Here is a 16,942-nt window from a genome sequence, read left to right on the forward strand (position 1 = left end):
AAAAAATCAATAAATCTAAATGGAGACGGTCGGGAGCCAAATAGGTCCTTTTTTTGAGCTAAATAAGCGCTCGTGGTTAGTGTTCTATCAGCTGGGTGCTCCTTATCAGATCCAACTTCTGCTGAAACAGGAAGTGGGGCCAAAAAAAAATATACTTTTCAGAGCAATCGCTTATCAGATCCTAAGCCATCCGAATGTTCCGTCCACACCTCACGAAAAATGGGTCACTTCGCCCGCCTTCCTTCTTAATCATTCTTTCCTCCAATTGACTGCACACATCCTCATCTCTTTTTCTTTCTTTCGCTCACCCAACTCTCCCTCCTTGCTTTTCTCGCTCCTTCCCTTTTCCTCGCAGACATAAACTCGTCTCATATATACTTTTCGTTTCCTCAATCTAATAAGAAAACACACATGGCCACCAATTGCACCCGGCTCGCCACCAAGAAGGCAATGGCTCGCACCCTTTCGTCCAATTGCCGCTTCTATCAGGGTGGACCACATTCTCTCGCCCGACAGTCGTGTGGATGCCACATCTATCTTCGCCAGAGGACACTCGCCTCACCCTCAAGAGCATTCTTCTCCACATGTGCAAAATCATTAAAGCCAACGACCAGCTCACCGATGGCAGCACCTGCAGTCTCGTCCCCTCGCTCAGCACACTCAATAGCTGCACAAAAGACATCTGTGTCTAGCTCCAATACTGCTCATTCGGCTGTTGCAGCTGCAGCTGCAGCAGTAGCATCAAATCGCCCGCTGAACTCCCTGCCATTCTCATACGATCCCACTGGACTCTCTGCACAGGCAGTCAAGAAGCCTTCTTGCGACAACATCAACCTCAAGAACTCTTTCTACCGCCGCAAGCTACCTGAGCATTTGGTCAGTTTTACGAGTCCCGAGGGGAAGCAACTCTTCAGGGAAATGCTCGAAGAAGGCTATGGTAAGCAGATTTGCATTCGAAACGTGCGCAGGTCTTTAATTGTGTCTTCATGTCCGTGCATCGCAGCCCGTGCATAGCATCTCAACGGTCTTCTTTTTTTTCGAATTGGTGCACAATAGGCGAAGGATACTTTTCCCTCGTGGGAAACTTTACAACACAGAGCGAACCAGCATTCTGTGGACCTAGTTCATTAGCAATGGTGCTCAATTCACTGGAGGTCGACCCGCAGCGGCAATGGAAGGGCGCTTGGAGATGGTATAGCGACGAACTGCTCGAGTGCTGTGCACCAGTGGATCAAGTTAAGGCCAAGGGAATCACATTCAATCAGTTTGCGTGTCTGAGCAAGTGCCATTGCGACGTTCAGGTGCGTCGAGCGAACCAAGTATCGTTGGAACAGTTCAAGCAAGACTTGGAGATGGTCTGCAGTCGAGATGATATCCATATGGTAGTGTCGTTCTCAAGGAAGGCCCTGGGCCAGACTGGCGACGGTCACTTTAGGTAAGCCAAGGCCGCATTGCTATGGCAGCTTGTTGCCGCACTGTATATGCACTGTATGTATGCATTTCCCTAACTTTTTTTTGTGTGTGTGCTCTATCAATCATATCTGTTTAGTCCAATCGGCGGATATGTGCCTAAGGCAGGAATGGTACTGGTGCTAGACACGGCGAGATTCAAGTATCCTTCGTACTTTGTCTCGGTGGAGCGTCTATACAAGTCTCTGTTCCCCATCGATGTCGAGACAGGTGCCTCGCGTGGCTACTTCCTTCTGTCCGCCAACCCCGATCAGCCTGCCATTTCGCTGTGCAAGATTCCAAAGTCATCTACTGCACCTAGCTCCTCATCTTACACTACCGCCACCACTACCAGTCCGGCCTCGACAGCAGCAGCGAACCTGGACGCTGCCACGAAGGACCTTCAGAAACTGAATATCGATACTGCGGCCGCGCCCTCAGCTCAGGATATCATTCGCAATGCCAGCAACACCTCAACACCCATCCCCACCACTGCTGGACCATACCCGACTACTACAACTACTACTGTTTCAGGTTGTACATCCACAGTAGGCGCCACTAATCCAGCGGCCAACACGATCGACGCCAAGATGAGTTGGACATCGCTTGCACAGACGTTCTGCAAGGATTTGCCCAGTCGCATTCAGACCGAGAACCCACAGACTCTTGACCACATGGTGTCTGTTGTCCTTCAGGGGGTTCCTCGTGAATATGCGTTCTGGATCAGTCAGCAACAGGCGCATCGTCTCCGGGATACGAGCGAATTGATTGACTCTATCAAATCAACGGAGCTGTATACCCTCGTCTCTTCAGCATTCCCAGCACCGGTCACAGCTGACGGTCTCGATTTGAATTCGCAAGAGGCAAGGTTGGCAAGACAGCAGCACGAGGGAGCTCTGGTGTTTGGTACACTGTTCCTGATGAGTTCTCCGAGCACGCTGTTCCTCACCTTGCCTGTTGAGGTATCGAAACAATTTGAGGAACTGCGAGGGGCGGCACTGGGCGACGAGGGACAGAAGCATGGTCAGCATCGTGTTCTCAAGGAGGAAGTGGAGAGGATGCGCTCTGGGGTCGTCGAGCTCGTGAACAGCTTCTGTTGCTGTGGCACCAAGACCGTAGATATTGCTGAGAAGTGAAGTAGACCTATGGAATGAACTTCCTTTTGCCGCCTTACCTTTAGATGTAGACTAGACTATGCAGTGCTTTCCCAGATAAGCTGCTGCTTGTAATAATGTACCCCCCAACCTATCCTTCGCCCCAAAACAGCTATGATGTGTACAAGAGTCGACGTCGAACAAGAACATGCTTTTACAGACAAAGTACCCCAGGACGTTGCCCAATGCCTAATTTTACTAATTTGCTCTCTTTCTTTCTCTGCTTTCACTACAAAATGTCCCCCTGTCAGCCTTTGCGCTGCTTCTCAGCATAAACAAAAACAGTGCCGGGCTGCTCTTATGAAACAAAAAAGCCATGTCAAAGGAATACTTTGGTATATTAGTATTTTATTAGAATATGTACAGTATGCTCCTCTGAGAAGGCTTCGTTTCCGGATGTGCATGGCAAAGGCGCATTGAGAACAGGACTCTGAGAGACGCGAGGGGATTAAGAAAATGCACTGGAAAAAAAAAAGGAACGCCGATCCCTCTTAGGCTCTCCAGGACGCCGGGAAGAGGCGCCGGAACGGATTCGCGCCATTGCTCGTTCCTTGCTCTCGCAGTCCACCGTTTCTAAGCGAGTTTCGGGTCCGCACATGCTCTAGGTCCTCCACCCAGTCCATTATGTCGTCTAGTCCATTGACGTCCCTCTCCTCCTCCTCCTCCTCCTCCTCCTCCTCCTCCTCCTCCAGCCAGTCATCCAGGGCAGTCCATCGCTCTCTAGGACCATCCTCGGAAGCTGCGTTGTGTGCAGAACCGGGTCCCAACCGAGAGGTCTGCCCAAATCCGTGCCAGAGACTACCGTGTCCGTAACCATCATCATCACTGTCGCTGTCTTGGTCTTCTTCTTCCATGATGCCTTCACCAGGAGCGGTAGCAACACCCTCAGCGAAGATTCCCTCGTCGCGGTCCTCGTCCTCGTCAAATAGATCCTGGGCGCGGTAGAGGGGTTCGATCACAATGGGCTCGACATCGTCCGAGTCCCGGTCCTCCTCCTCGTCTCCGAAATCCTCGTCGTCCGTGTCCTGTACCGGCTCTAAGTCATGGCTAGCATCGTCATCGCCGCCATCGCCGCCATCACTGGTCTGCAGCCCTTTGTCTAGCGATGGTTGGGTCGTACCCGAGTAAGGTGTGTGGGGTGCACGACGCAGCCGTCCCTCGAGCTCGTTCCCGCCCGTTTGTGGGAATCGCTTTGTGAGACCGATGGGTCGAGCGTCGACCAAGGCGCCGGATGAGGGATAAAAGTCCGGGTTTTGTGAGGATGATGAGAGCACGGCGAGACTGAGGAGGAAGAGGGCCACGAATGTCGTGGACTTTGGAAACGGTCGGTTGGTAGTGAGCATTTTTTAGGGTGTGCTTCTCTGGCTGGCACAAGTGAAGGTGCGCTGCTTGGGATGTGTGCTGAACTGGGTAGAAGATGGAAGCGAAGGAAGAAAGAAAGAAAGAAAGAAAGGACGAGAGAGAAGAGGTGGGTGAAGATGAGAGAAGGTGGAGGTGGGGGGGGGGGGGTCCTATAAAGTGAGCAGAAGTGGAGGGAAAAAGTTTTGAGGATCGTTTTAGACTATATCTGTCAGCATGTGTGAGAGAGAGCGGTCTGTGGGGGGAGGAAAAAGGGAAGACCGAGAACCTAAACTGAAAAACACCAGACACGCACCAGAGCCCGCAGGTGAACGCCCAAAGTGCGCAGGCGCAAAGACCTGGCCCCCCACCCCGTGTTTTTAGCAGGAGCTTTGACCTATCCTTCTTGCTCTTGTTACTGCTTCGCTGGCAAGGGTAGGGATGGAGAATGAGGGGTTGAGAGACATCGTCTTCGACCAAGTCGTGAGCTAATTGAGGAGCAAAAGCATTGTTCTTCAATACCTTGAGGACGATGCGATGCTCGAAGGATAAAGAATGTTGACCGCAGTAATTGCAACGGTATAGCAGTTGGTACCAAATAGATGAACTGCAAAAAGCGAGATTGTTCTCATACCCTGCCATGTCCTGATGTGAATTAACAACTGGTGTGTGCGCCCTCTGGACGCCAAGATATGGACAGCCGAAAGGCCAGTCGCCAAACAGGACGGCCCGATTGAGAAGACATACATGGGAGTTATAGAACATATGTAGGATAGACTACAGCGACAGTATAAAGCAATTTTGATGTGGGCGTGATACTGCATTTCCGCTTAACCACCAGGATGGGCCAAATGATGCTCTGAACCCGGAGTATAGTCCATTCGCCTTCAGGTCTATCCTTGGATAGGGATGAGTGTCGATAGAGTAATGGAATATCCACATGCGCATGATGGACGAGCAAAAATTGTCTCGTACGATACATATCCTGGTACCTGAGAGCATTTTACACAAGAAAAAAAAAACAGCCCAGAACCTACGTTGGTTGGCCCATTTAGAAACACAACCCAGCTGCAAGTCTCCCTAAAGAGAACCCGCGGACACCCTCTGTCTCTGCGTTTGAAGAATAGGTCTCCAGAATACTCAGTCTCCTGCAGTGTTTCGGTACCAGAATAATATTCTCAAGTTAAAACGAGACATGTATCACCGTAAGACCAGAAGCAGGCCGTTAAGCTCTTTTATTTATAGGCTTGCTCCGTAGCACGCCAAATCCACCAGAGTAGCAGATGAATTGGCCATGGAAAACGTGCTCGAGGTCGTTGATCCCGCAGGGGACAGACATGCGTCTCTGGACGGTATCTCATTCCCCCCATACCAGTCCGTCCCCAACGACATCGGTGTCGCTCCACAGTCCTCTTTCCTGAGGCCCACAATCCGATCACGCTGTCGTCGCGACAGGTTGAGTCGCCCTCGGTTCCTCGGTCGCAGCCGAATCGTCTGGTCGAAAAGACCGCTGCGGCAATAGTCGCGGTATGATTTTGAACCGTATTCTGACCGCAACCTCTCCAGGCCATCATAACTCGCCACATCCTGCTGCTGCTGTTGCTCCAAAGTCGCCCCAACATCACAACCGGGAACGGCAAATACTCTCTCTACATCCTCCATAGCTTTGACAGCCCGTTGCCTCGACATGCCCGCCAGCGAGGGAATGACAAATACAGTCGCGAGCACAAACGCGACGCTCCAGAACAGCATCAGTACCAGGCACACGTAGACGTTGAATATATTGGTAACAGCGACATGACCCTCCGAGGACATCTGGATATCCTCCTCTTCCAGGTGTGGGTCCTGACCCGATTCCATGAGACGCGGTGTTGGCCATGTGGCGGGCATCGTGAATCGGCGCTGCCGCCGTCCATCGAACATCATTGTGGAGGTGGCTGTGATGCTGCTCCGCTGACCATCGTAGCCGATGCTTCCAGACTTTGTTACAGGCAAAATATCGACATCCAGCTCCCCGTTTGGCATATCCCGCTCTTCATCCTTTAGGCCTGAAAAGTACTCAACGCATGTGTCGAGGGAGCGATTGGACGAGGAGGAGATCCTGTAATTGTTATTTAGGGTATATGAGGACCCAGAGCTCCGCTGGCTGATGCTTTTGTCGAGCTGGGTCATGTCATCCTCTTCGCCTTCGTCACCTTCTTCACCGTGTGCGTACTCCAGATTCCGGGCCTCAAGCTCCAGACTCATAGCTGTTAGCTTCTCCAGTGTCTCAAAATACGTCGACAAATCCCTCGCCGATGGTCGACTTTCCAACGGAAGCCCAAACCTCGACTCGAAGCCGACGTCGTCTGAATCCCTCTTCAACATGCTGGGATCTTCAAACGAGCCGTATGGATTTCCTCGCAGCGTCGTCAAGGAGCTGCTGGCGATATCGCTGCTCTCCCAGAACGTTGTATCATCCCAATCCTCTAACTCTCCCGAGATCTCGTCCTCCTCGTAGCGAGTCGCAGCATCGGATGACATAGACGGTCGAGCTGTGTCCATGGACTGTCTTGACGGATGCGTGTTCTCATCGTGTTCACTCTCCAATCCTTGCAATCGCATTGACCTCTCCAGCTTCATCTGCATCCAGTTCTGGTGTGTTGCCACAGCCATGAGATCTCGTGTAAGGCCATCGATCGTTTCGACAGTTCTATCCAACTCCGTATCCATGAGCTGAATGACCTCCTGCAATTGTTCTGCGTGCTCCATCTCGATCATATCTGCCCGCATGGATGGAAAGCTGGCGCATCGCCTGAGTCCTCTGTTGATTAGGGGGCGCAGCGAGCGCCCATAGGTCTCGGAATACTCCAAAGTGTCCTCAGCGTCGGGAACAAGAGTTGCCAGGGACTCCGCTGTAGTCCATGCAGGTGTCTCCAAAGACTCCTGCTCCGTAATAAAAGTTTCCTCCTGTACATACTCTGTACATAAAATTGGCTCGTCCTCCTGTTCACATAAATGCTGGTTGAGGTCGTTCGGATCACCGAAATCTGGTTGACAGCTCTGGAGCTCTAGGAATAAACTCCTCCGCTTTGAGACACCCTTGTCACTGTAGCTCCGGGTTCTGCTCACTCGACTGTCCCATCTCCTCGTATCTCTGTCGTCGATTGGATCCAAATGATTCATTTCGTCTGCGACATCGCCATCACCTTCACTCCGGGTCTCCTCTGAGCTCTCAGATTCGGCATACATCAAGGGCGTTACTATGGCCGGCACTGACGATGTTGCTGTCGCTCCTGCTCCCGACGACTCTGTGCCAACAGCTGTAGATGCGTCCACGATTAAATGTGTGAGCAGAGAACAAATCCTGTCGAATGCCGCATTAGATTCCTTCTCTGACGGGCTGTTGAGGGTTGCCTTGACGGGCCTCCTGCTGTGGTCGCCCAAGTGGAGAGACTGCCAACTGCTCTTATGGGAGAGATTCGGCTGATATGTGGATACGAACGAATTAGGCCGAGAGCAGTATCCATCGTACTCTGCAGACTCTCGACTATTCTTGGAACGGTATTTCGAGTGCTGGTGGTCTGATGACGACGTTTGTTGGCTGTGCCGAGAACCGCTGGTTGAACTGCATGAAAGGCGAGTTGAACGAGTGTCTGATAGAGGTGTAACTGGTGCTTCACTGAAGTCGTTTTCCTCCATGGTAAAACTGGTCGATAGGAAGGAGTGTGGTCTCGTTCGTGCCGTATGATGCTCCTGCGTAATATAGTCGTCCCCGTGGTCCTCCATGCTCTTGGCATCCGGCCGTGGCCGAGCGAAAGTATCAATCTTATTTTGGACTCTAATAGGGGGAAGCGCACAGAGCGACGGTTGTTGGTTCGAAGGAAGAGAGGATGGAGCGAGGTGTTAGCAGTCGGGTGAGAGAAGGAGAGACTGAAAATAAAGGGAGAGAGTAAGGTGGAATCAATTACTGTTTCCTTACTTTTTGGCCATCTCATTCATCGTTCTGTGATAAAGAAAGGGTTCGTTTGAAAGAAAGGTGTGAAGGAAGGGTTGGAAGGGGTGCGGTGCAGTGTGGTGGGGTGAGGTGCGGTGCAGTGTGATGGCGAGAGGTGCGGTGCGATGGAGTACAGTGTGGACAAAATGGATATTTTGTTGGATGTGGAATAAAGAGAGAAGGAAATCGTCGTCGTCATGGAGTGCTAAAGATATCGTACGGTGGGGAGAGAAGTAGCGGGAAGCGAGGCGAAATTAGTTTTACATTGCAGCGCATATTGCCCCGCTGTCAAAGGCAAATAAGATTCGATGCAATAACGCAACATTTGGTCCATGATGCTACGATGCTACATATGATACTACTACCGGTCTAAATGGCCCGATGGGAGTAAACATACAGAGCAAGCCTGTTGATGGTGTACAAATAACCCTAGTAGACTCAAGACAACCAACTACGGCTAACCTATGACATGCTACAAGAACGTGCGCCGAGGCAGCGATGGTTAGAAGGAGGGGCGGGATCTCCTTGAAATAGACGCGGTTTAATTCTCTGTGGGCTCTTACACAGGCATATGGGCGTTCCATACAGAGGACCCTCAGTGGAAGGAACCACTCCCTGGCCTATGCCCTTGAAACGCGTGCAACAGCTTTGACTGGCCGTCGTCCTGAGCCCTACTTTGGGACATCTAGCATGTGTGCACGGCCATCTGGGAGGACAGCAGGGGAAGATAGTCTAATGGGCCATTGCAAAAAGAAGACTGCCACCTCTCCCATTCAAGGTAGCCAATCATATCTCTTGGACACCGTATTCAGTTACGCGTCTTGTAGTGCAACCAACCACCTCTCCATCCTTTCTCTCACTCGTCAACATGGTTTCTGAATCATTTATTTCACAGGATTACGTAGTACTTGGCCTGCGCCCTGCTGCCCGAGCGACAGTTGGTTTACAGAACCAGCTCCATCTCGATAGCCTCGTTCAAACCGCCCATGGCATCCCTACACTGCTCGTCCTCGTCCGAATGGACTGGGATGATGATCTGGTCCACCACTACCTTTTGAGTAGTTTTACAAATCAGGTTCTCGAGGGATTGCTTGAATATCAACATGTACTTGCTATGAGCTGTCTTTGCAGCATAAACGAAGTGGCCCCCCTGCCACCGAATTCAGATAGGTCGCCATGATAACCAGACCATCAGATCGTATGCGCGCGTTAGAGCTTTTTGTGTCCATTCCTGTAGCTTTTTTTTTTCTTTTTTCTTTTTTCTTTTTCTTTTTCGTTGTGGAAAAAAGTTCACGCTTTTGCTGCGGTGATCATTCAAAATGTATAAAAGCGTTTGAGGGGGGACAATCTTTTTCATTTCTTCTCACCAATCTGTATTTATTTTTCCCACCATGACCGCACAAGAAACCAAACATGTTCCCAACAAGCCCAAGGGCCCTGCACCCTACCGCCACGAAGATCTCATCCTCGTTCGCGCGGCCGTTCCAGAGATCATTCAGCGAACCTGGACCAACAACATGGAGCAGTGGGCCAAACGTGTTCCCTTGCAGCAGTACCATGCCCGCGAAAAACATCTCGCCAGCACGGCCTTCTCAAGCGACAATCGTCTCATCACCTGGGTTCTTGTACCGAAACCCGATGTAGATGTGACAGAGGAGTATAAACAGTCGACGGCCGATGCAAAGTCAGCAGCAGAGGGCGTCCGCGGTGGATTCAATCCTCATGACATCTCGGAGGAGAATCTAGAGCGCATTTTGGGCGCAGTGGAGACGTATGAGCGACCCGGTATTGTGGCCACTTCTGCTGCTGGCGATACCTCTAATGAGGGATTGAAGGACGTGAGCTCAGTGAGTGTGGCATCCGTCTATGCGCCGTCCAAGTACCGCAACCATGGCTATGGTAAACTCATGATGAAGTAAGAAACACATCTTGCTCAAATATGGCAACCATGTCGATTTTTCTGAGAACTCTTCCATTGCATCCAAATGCTGTGCACTATTGGAGCCATTGGACTTTATGGATAGGCGCGGCTTTCTAAATACCCTAGAAACCCTGTTTCTATCCTATACCCTATAGACTTCTGTGGAAGGAGATCGAAGGCATGGACGCGTCTTTCTCATTCCTGTACTCGGACCTGGGCGCACAGTTCTATACCAACTTTGGTTGGACCGCCAGGACCTCGACTGAAATCGTCATCCCATCATCCATGACACTCCCCTCTGCTCCTGCTGAGGATTCCACGACCGATAAGAGAGCCGCGAGGGCATCAGCAAAACCGGTTCCCCTCGAGGCGGTCGCAGATGATACCTCGCTTAAGGCTCTGGTTGATCACGACGCCCAGCTGCTGCGGAAAACTTTGATCCAGAAACTCCAAAACAACACTAGTAACACCACCTTTGTCGCTGTTACCCCGGAGATCCGTTGCTTCCAATGGTTCTACGCCCGTGCCTGGTTCAATGCCACCAACGTCTGGAAATTTGATGCGACTCAGATCAAGGATGATTTGAACTATGGTGTTCGCGTTCCAGGAACTGAGGATCAGTTTGTGTTGTGGCATCACGACTTTACGGACGACAACCTGTTTATCCTCCGCTGGCGCATTGATTCGACATCTTCGACAGAGGAGTCCGATGCCATTGCCCTGGCTTTCGTCAAGGCTGCTCAGGAAGAGGCTAAGAAGTGGAAGCTGTCCAAGGTTGTGTACTGGAATGGCGACGTCTCGCTGGCCAAGCTGCTCGGTCTCGAGATCAAGCACCGTAATCACTCGATCCCCAGCTTGGGCCTAGTGAACTCTTCACAGGACGAAAGCAATGTCGAATGGATCTTAAACGAGAAGTATTCCTGGTAAGTTATCTACTGCTTTCATGTCGCTCGCTCAAATACCGCAAGGCATGCCATGGATGCCCCTCTGATCCCGTATGTCTTTCTCTTGCACGGCTCCTGTACCCCTTCGCATCTCGATATCCATGTCCTTTAGGTGTTGAGCGATGGCCAATCCTCCTGATTGTGTCCTACCAGATCAACACCGAAACACTGAATAGACCATTTAAAAGAAAACAATTAAAACAATCTACTATTTATTTAATCTGTATTGTAGCACTGGGATGGATGTAACTAAAAGAAGATGTGACAAAGACATTGGGTTGTATGCACAAGTCGATCCTTCGTTGCCTGCGATGTCCCTCAACAGCACCTTCCAGCGGCATTGGCGTCTCCATCTGTTGGTGTGACATTGATCGTCTCGCCTCCTGTGGGGCGGATCACATCTCCAGAGCTCTCCAATGCCTTGTTGGAGACAATGCGATAAATTTCTATCAGTTGAATGTGCGCAAAAATGAAGATAAACAAGGTTAGGCATCAACGAATGAAGACTTTTGTTTGATTGTCCATGACGCTACATTTTTGCTCTTCGTACCAGTTAGGATGCGCTGGAAGGATAATTCGACGTTGCTAGAGTCCAACGCCGACGTCTCAATGAACGACAGTCCGTTTTCGGCAGCAAACTGCTTCGCTTCGTCGGTGGGAACTGCACGTAGGTGTCGCAAATCACTCTTGTTTCCGACAAGCATTATCACAATGTTGGTATCAGCATGGTCACGGAGTTCCTTGAGCCAGCGGCCCACGTTCTCATATGTAGCGTGCTTGGCGATATCATACACCAGCAATGCACCAACGGCGCCACGATAGTAGGCAGATGTGATAGCGCGGTAACGCTCCTGTCCAGCTGTACAAGTGTAGAAAGAAAGAAAAAATAAGTTGCGTTAGTTGGAATCGTTCCAAAACTAGCCACGGACTGGGAACTCGTGCACCCTGTCTTGGACCAAATAAAGCATGCTGCCAAAGAAAACTCTAATAATTCGACCAAGATCCATCCACAATTGGTAGAAGAAAAAAAAAGAGAGCACCACGAGGACAGAACGTATAGATGGGACAGGGATAGAATACCGGCCCATGTTGTTCATGAGTGGGTGAAGTGCTAAGCTTGTTGGTGAACAATCATCAGGAACCTCCTTTTCGACAGTATCGCGCACAAAGGACACATAAACTCAGCTGGGAACCGCTTTATTTCTGGGCATGGTAGAACATGCACGTCGAAGGAATGCCATCTTCCCGTCGTCCCTCCTTTTTTTATTTATTCCTCCACTACCTGTTTTGTTGCATCAAGGGCGCAGGGATGGCCGAAGTGCTTCTCCATCTGCCGATCCAGGACAGAAATACCAGTTTCTTCATATGTATCATCCCACCCTCCTCATCCAAAAACAAAATGAAGAGAAACACGAAAACAAAACGGATACGTACCAGTGTCCCAAATTTGTGCTTTGATGGTCTTTGCATCAACCTGGATACTTCTTGTTGTGAACTCGACTCCAATGGTCGACTTTGATTCCAGGTTGAACTCGTTCCTTGTAAACCGCGAGACCAGGTTGGACTTTCCGACTCCAGAGTCTCCGATCAGGACAACTGTAAGATGAGGAACACTATGGGTTAGCTTATCAGCATGGAGTTGGCACGCAACTTGTTTGACCCTAAAGACGAAGCCTGCCGCTCTTGGCCTGGTTCGTATCGCATACGCGGTCCACACCCTTGTCTTGTGTCAAATGGCTCAATAGTCTTATCTAACATGGAGGATTGGGCTCGCCGATGCATATTCTTCTTTGTCTGGGCTCCGTTCACAGCTCGCGTGGCAGCACAGCCCTTCATCATCTTGGGTTGATGCAATGCATTACACATTCAAAGAGTGGAAAGCGGCGTCGTACCTTTGAAGAGGTAGTCGTATTCGTCGTCCTTGCTCATGATGGCTGTGATGATGATCTGATGCTGAGGGTGAGGGTGAGGGCGAGTATGAGATGCAGCTGTGGAGAAAGAAGGAGGTGCAGGGGCAAGGAGACAAGCAAGCGACAGGAAAAATAAATATATTTCGGCAGTCGAGGGCACGTGCAAGGCAACCTACGCGATCGCCAGCACATAAAAGGACGGGCTGCAGACGATAAAACGTCTTCACTCATGGCGACCTGCCCACAGACGAAACAGAATAAGCAGACAGGTCGGCCGATACCGCACAAACATCAGATCCGCCGAGACTCTGGGATCCACTTCGCCACCGCACCACAGAATCCTCGGCGACCACCCATGTTGTTTGCTTGTCCTTTTCACCACCCCCTTCTCAGAAAATAATAAGATATGTATACACTTGTTCGTCGATAGTGGTATGCTTATTTGGGGAAAACCCAATGTGGTTTCTTCTATTCTCTTTCTTTGGCACAGAGAGGGTCTGCTGTTGTTTGCGGGGTCGTTAGCGTTGTATTTTCATCTTTCAGATGCACCCCATCAAAAACAAGCGCAAAAGGCACTTCTGTTCAGTATCGTCGGGCAAGCAGGAAAAAGAGAGGGAGTGGGAGATCAGAACAGGAACGTGCCAGGGTTTAAAGGAGGCAGTTAAAGATATGAAAATGGAGATGAAGATAGGCGATGGCCAAGGATACGGCGGCAGTATGCGCTCTTCTTGGTCTCTTTTCTCTTTGTGATGAATGTGGTCAAGTAAAAAAGATACCTAGTTGAACGCGTTGGTTTTTTTTTTTTTTTTGTGTATGAGAGTGTGTATGTATGTTCTTTAAGTTGCATCGCATGCGGAGCATGGTGTGAATATCATGCAAAAACCACGATACATCCACAAGCTATGCATTGAATGCTGGTCCATCCAATGCTGGCTACCGATTTTCCCGAACCAAAGTCCATCTGCTTTGTTGGCTGAGTGGTCATCTTGCTTACTGCCCCTAACCCTCCACCCTGATTTCATAATACCTGTCCTATCTCACTAGAAAACATCAATAAATTAAATGTAAGGATGTAGGATGAAAGTCCGAGTCCGAATCCACAATGGTCTATCTAAACGACCTGCATCCTGCTTTTTCGTCCATTTTGTGTGGGCAGGCCTGTGGCAGGGGTTTGCCTCGGTGGAGTTTGTGGAGGATATGCGCTCACGTAGTTCACTTTTTACACCCCTTGTTTTTTTCGAATCTACCCCTACTCCTTGCTTTGGATGTCTTCACACATTTTGTAAGATCCTCACGAATGCTAATACCCAGTGCCACCCTTACTTCTACCATTGCAGTCAAGGCTGCGGTGTTTGATGGCATTATGAACTTGCTGTGTGAACAGACAAGGTTAGCAAGCGTTCATCGATTGACATGTTGACACGAAATAAAAATGGAAGGTTGCGCGTATATCTGGTACTGGGAACGCATCCAAGGAGACGCGTTTCTCTCGCGCGTCATAGAGCATCTGATGGCATAGAATACGAAATAAAACAAACGGAAGCGAAGGAAGGCCTCTTCCTTTCCGTCGCATTTGAAAACCACCTCCCTTGATCCCTCCATTTTGGCTTTGTCCTTGTGCTTCTTGCTTGTTTGTCCTTTGCCTGTGTAAGTGTGTGAGTCTGTGAGTGTGAATGTGCGGATGCAATTGTTAGCCGGTTTGTCTCCCATTACCGCCACACCACACCGCTTTTTTTTTCTGTCGCCAACCCGCCATTCTAACTGCAGTACCAGTACCCTCTATCTATCCATTTCCAGCAGTAACTTCTTTCTGGCCAACCCACACCGCAATCTTGTTACTACTCTTTACAACTGTTTCATCATCGCCTTCCTTCCTTCTTTCCCTTCTTTCCCTTCCCTTTTCTTTATTCCCTTCTCTCTTTCTTCCTCTCTCTCGTTCCCTTATCCTCGTCTTTTTTCTTGCCTCTTTGTCCCTCTGTACTTTTCATCTTCATTCCGCTCCTTGTCCAGTATCGCCGCCCTCTTCAATTACCCTTTATCCAGCCGATACCCCGCGACTTCATAAATACACACCATTCCGCATTTCCGCATAGCATAAACCCTTACATTTCATTTAGCCACTGTCGATCTTCGATCAAGCATGTCTACACCAAAACCAAAACCAAAGCTCTCGTACAAGGCACAGAGCTTTCCCTCTAATGACAAACCCTTCGAGTGCAGTGTAAGGAACTCATTCGCGTCCGATGGATAAAAAAAAGCAGCAACCTCCTACGTAAAACTCACATTCACACTTCATGTGTGAACTGCTATGCGCTCTTGTCCACATAGGCATGTCGCTTGTATTTTCGACGCCTGCACGACTTGAAGCGGCACGAGAGACTCCACACAGGCGAACGACCATACTGTTGCAATAATGTAAGTTCAATACAAACATTCGGCATGCAGAACAAGATGCTGCTGACAGTTCCAGGCGGCACGCGATTGACAGAAAGTATACCTAACCATAAACAGTGCCGCAGGACATTTGCACGGCTCGATGCACTCAAGAGACATCTCAGCGCAGAATCCAATATCCATTGCTCGGAATGGACCTACCAGCCAGGCCTAGTGACGGGGCCAGGTCGATCGGGTGTAAGGCATCATAGAAGCATCTCACTCCCACATGTCCATGGCTCTGACGTCCAGGCCAATCCCCCCGATACAGAGGACAGTACTGGACGAACGCCAACGACGCCGAATCCGATGGATCACCCATCATTCCACTACCATTACTACCACCGTCAGTCTCGATCTTCTCCTGATTCCCGCACGTCTACGGGTAATCTACAAGATGCCATTTTGGAAGAGAACGGGAACTCTTATCCCCCTCGATATTCGCCTGCTGCTGCCACCCCAGAGCATAAGTGTTGGCAGGAGCGACTCCAATATGGCGCCATGCAATCCAAGCGATCGATGCCACAGCTAAATAGCGACAGACCAATGCAGTTGGACATGATCGCGAGCGAGGATGCATCTGTGGATCGTGTCCGGCCACAGACATCTGCATTGTTCGAAGCCCTGCCACCTGTTCTGCCATATCCACAATCCTCTTCCCATCCCCATCCATCCCCACCCACACAGTCGTATGCACTCCCACATCCAGATCCACATCCACATTCACAGCAACCCTTCCCCTCCTCCTTTAGAAAGACTCACCCTCAGCAGCGTCGCGACAGCTACCTTTCCTCTCCCTCGCAATCAACTCTCTCGCCATCTTCTTCTCCTGGGCTGTCACCGACGTCTTCTTCAATGTCGACGTTCTCCATGTCAAGTCCGACAAATATTTGGTCGTACTCCAAGGGGCCTGAGACACTTGATACGACTGCGCCCAGAGCTGGACCTCATCACGAGGATTGGCACCAGTCTCGATCGGAATGCTTCTCACAAAGATTTAGTCAACAGGATCCCTCTCCTTTTCAGGAAGGCAACGGCCCCATTCATGACCATCGCCACTGGGAATATGACCGCCGTCCAGGACCCTCACTGGGATCGACTTTAAATAGCTCTACTGGTAATTCATACCCACCCGCTGTCCAAACACCGTCATCGGCCCCATCAAAGATGCGCCACTCTCGTCATTCACATTCATTCTCGCATCCATTAACAGCAGCTGCAGCACAAACACAACACCACTATCATCGTCGCACTCAACAGCATCCGCCTTCACAAGACCCAGAGCACTGCTGTGATGCCATGGTCGAGATTCAGAAGTTGCGCCAGCAGCTCCAGTGGGTGACGATGCAGTACCATACGCTTGCTGAGAGGGGCTATAGCAACAGCAATAGCAATAGTGGCAACAGTAATCATAGTGATGATGGTGTACATAGCAACGGTGATAGGCCGTCCATGCCTGCCTGAGTTGCGAAAGAACAGGAAAGCAAATAAAACAAACTGCTCTTAATTCCAGCCCTTAGTTACCACTACAGCAGCCCTAATCACTGCAACAGCGACACAGCCCGCCCCTACAACTTTACATAGACTATCGTCGTTGCCGCTGTCGCACTCATCCTCCTTTGCGTCGGAATGATACTCTGAAGGCGTCGCAATAACAGAGCGGCCGCCAGGCTCCAATGACATATGGTGCCCCACAGCCAGTAATAGCTCCCTACGAGTCCAGCAAGGCTACTCAGTACCCATCCACCTATGCGATCACTCTCAGCGGCTGCACCTACAAAATACTACATCCCGATGACCAAATGTTAGCAGCCTAT

General features: G+C 50.2%; 7 protein-coding genes across 7 annotated transcripts; 3 read left to right on the forward strand and 4 right to left on the reverse strand.

Moving 5' to 3' along the window:
• Positions 1-201: 201 nt before the first annotated feature.
• Positions 202-2,888, forward strand: BC939DRAFT_450925 (Phytochelatin synthase-domain-containing protein). The gene is made up of 3 exons (XM_051555592.1): positions 202-937; positions 1,057-1,435; positions 1,550-2,888. Exons 1-3 carry the CDS (start codon positions 412-414, stop codon positions 2,583-2,585), a joined length of 1,941 nt encoding a protein of 646 aa, XP_051412399.1. The 5' UTR covers positions 202-411; the 3' UTR covers positions 2,586-2,888.
• Positions 2,889-2,932: 44 nt separating this feature from the next.
• Positions 2,933-4,111, reverse strand: BC939DRAFT_492865 (uncharacterized protein). The gene has a single exon (XM_051559538.1). It carries the CDS (start codon positions 3,944-3,946, stop codon positions 3,095-3,097), a length of 852 nt encoding a protein of 283 aa, XP_051412400.1. The 5' UTR covers positions 3,947-4,111; the 3' UTR covers positions 2,933-3,094.
• On the reverse strand, positions 4,100-4,916 carry BC939DRAFT_450930 (uncharacterized protein). Its single transcript, XM_051555593.1, has one exon. The coding sequence runs from the start codon at positions 4,763-4,765 to the stop codon at positions 4,457-4,459; it is 309 nt and encodes a 102-aa protein (XP_051412401.1). The 5' UTR covers positions 4,766-4,916; the 3' UTR covers positions 4,100-4,456.
• A 225-nt stretch (positions 4,917-5,141) lies between these two features.
• On the reverse strand, positions 5,142-8,321 carry BC939DRAFT_450932 (uncharacterized protein). Its single transcript, XM_051555594.1, has 2 exons — positions 7,903-8,321; positions 5,142-7,761 (listed from the first exon to the last, which is right to left on the reverse strand). The coding sequence occupies exons 1-2, from the start codon at positions 7,920-7,922 to the stop codon at positions 5,181-5,183; spliced, it is 2,601 nt and encodes an 866-aa protein (XP_051412402.1). The 5' UTR covers positions 7,923-8,321; the 3' UTR covers positions 5,142-5,180.
• A 964-nt stretch (positions 8,322-9,285) lies between these two features.
• Positions 9,286-10,991, forward strand: BC939DRAFT_450935 (uncharacterized protein). Its single transcript, XM_051555595.1, has 3 exons — positions 9,286-9,832; positions 9,994-10,761; positions 10,895-10,991. The coding sequence occupies exons 1-3, from the start codon at positions 9,309-9,311 to the stop codon at positions 10,899-10,901; spliced, it is 1,299 nt and encodes a 432-aa protein (XP_051412403.1). The 5' UTR covers positions 9,286-9,308; the 3' UTR covers positions 10,902-10,991.
• Positions 10,988-12,798, reverse strand: BC939DRAFT_410814 (small GTPase). Its single transcript, XM_051552927.1, has 4 exons — positions 12,675-12,798; positions 12,217-12,378; positions 11,333-11,641; positions 10,988-11,228 (listed from the first exon to the last, which is right to left on the reverse strand). Exons 1-4 carry the CDS (start codon positions 12,709-12,711, stop codon positions 11,101-11,103), a joined length of 636 nt encoding a protein of 211 aa, XP_051412404.1. The 5' UTR covers positions 12,712-12,798; the 3' UTR covers positions 10,988-11,100.
• Positions 12,799-14,526: 1,728 nt separating this feature from the next.
• On the forward strand, positions 14,527-16,589 carry BC939DRAFT_492869 (uncharacterized protein; the record flags this gene model as incomplete). The annotated part of the gene is made up of 3 exons (XM_051559539.1): positions 14,527-14,913; positions 15,021-15,107; positions 15,204-16,589. The coding sequence occupies exons 1-3, from the start codon at positions 14,833-14,835 to the stop codon at positions 16,587-16,589; spliced, it is 1,554 nt and encodes a 517-aa protein (XP_051412405.1). The 5' UTR covers positions 14,527-14,832.
• Positions 16,590-16,942: the final 353 nt, after the last annotated feature.

The sequence above is a fragment of the Gamsiella multidivaricata genome, assembly GCF_025024155.1.
Source record: "Gamsiella multidivaricata strain RSA 2152 chromosome Unknown BC939scaffold_31, whole genome shotgun sequence".
NCBI lineage: Eukaryota > Fungi > Mortierellomycota > Mortierellomycetes > Mortierellales > Mortierellaceae > Gamsiella > Gamsiella multidivaricata.

Bases quoted from the DNA above. Each gene is read 5' to 3' on its own strand.
- BC939DRAFT_492865 (XM_051559538.1), bottom strand. From the start codon at position 3,946: ATGCTCACTACCAACCGACCGTTTCCAAAGTCCACGACATTCGTGGCC.
- BC939DRAFT_450932 (XM_051555594.1), bottom strand. From the start codon at position 7,922: ATGAATGAGATGGCCAAAAA. The intron at 7,762-7,902 runs GTAAGGAAACAG...TCCCCCTATTAG, and splicing joins ATGAATGAGATGGCCAAAAA to AGTCCAAAATAAGATTGATA.
- BC939DRAFT_450930 (XM_051555593.1), bottom strand. From the start codon at position 4,765: ATGCAGTATCACGCCCACATCAAAATTGCTTTATACTGTCGCTGTAGT.
- BC939DRAFT_410814 (XM_051552927.1), bottom strand. From the start codon at position 12,711: ATGAGCAAGGACGACGAATACGACTACCTCTTCAAAG. The intron at 12,379-12,674 runs GTACGACGCCGC...CTCATCTTACAG, and splicing joins ATACGACTACCTCTTCAAAG to TTGTCCTGATCGGAGACTCT. The intron at 11,642-12,216 runs GTACGTATCCGT...ACACTTGTACAG, and splicing joins AGCACAAATTTGGGACACTG to CTGGACAGGAGCGTTACCGC.
- BC939DRAFT_450935 (XM_051555595.1), top strand. From the start codon at position 9,309: ATGACCGCACAAGAAACCAAACATGTTCCCAACAAGCCCAAGGGCCCT. The intron at 9,833-9,993 runs GTAAGAAACACA...TATACCCTATAG, and splicing joins TATGGTAAACTCATGATGAA to ACTTCTGTGGAAGGAGATCG.
- BC939DRAFT_450925 (XM_051555592.1), top strand. From the start codon at position 412: ATGGCCACCAATTGCACCCGGCTCGCCACCAAGAAGGCAATGGCTCGC. The intron at 938-1,056 runs GTAAGCAGATTT...GGTGCACAATAG, and splicing joins AATGCTCGAAGAAGGCTATG to GCGAAGGATACTTTTCCCTC. The intron at 1,436-1,549 runs GTAAGCCAAGGC...ATATCTGTTTAG, and splicing joins ACTGGCGACGGTCACTTTAG to TCCAATCGGCGGATATGTGC.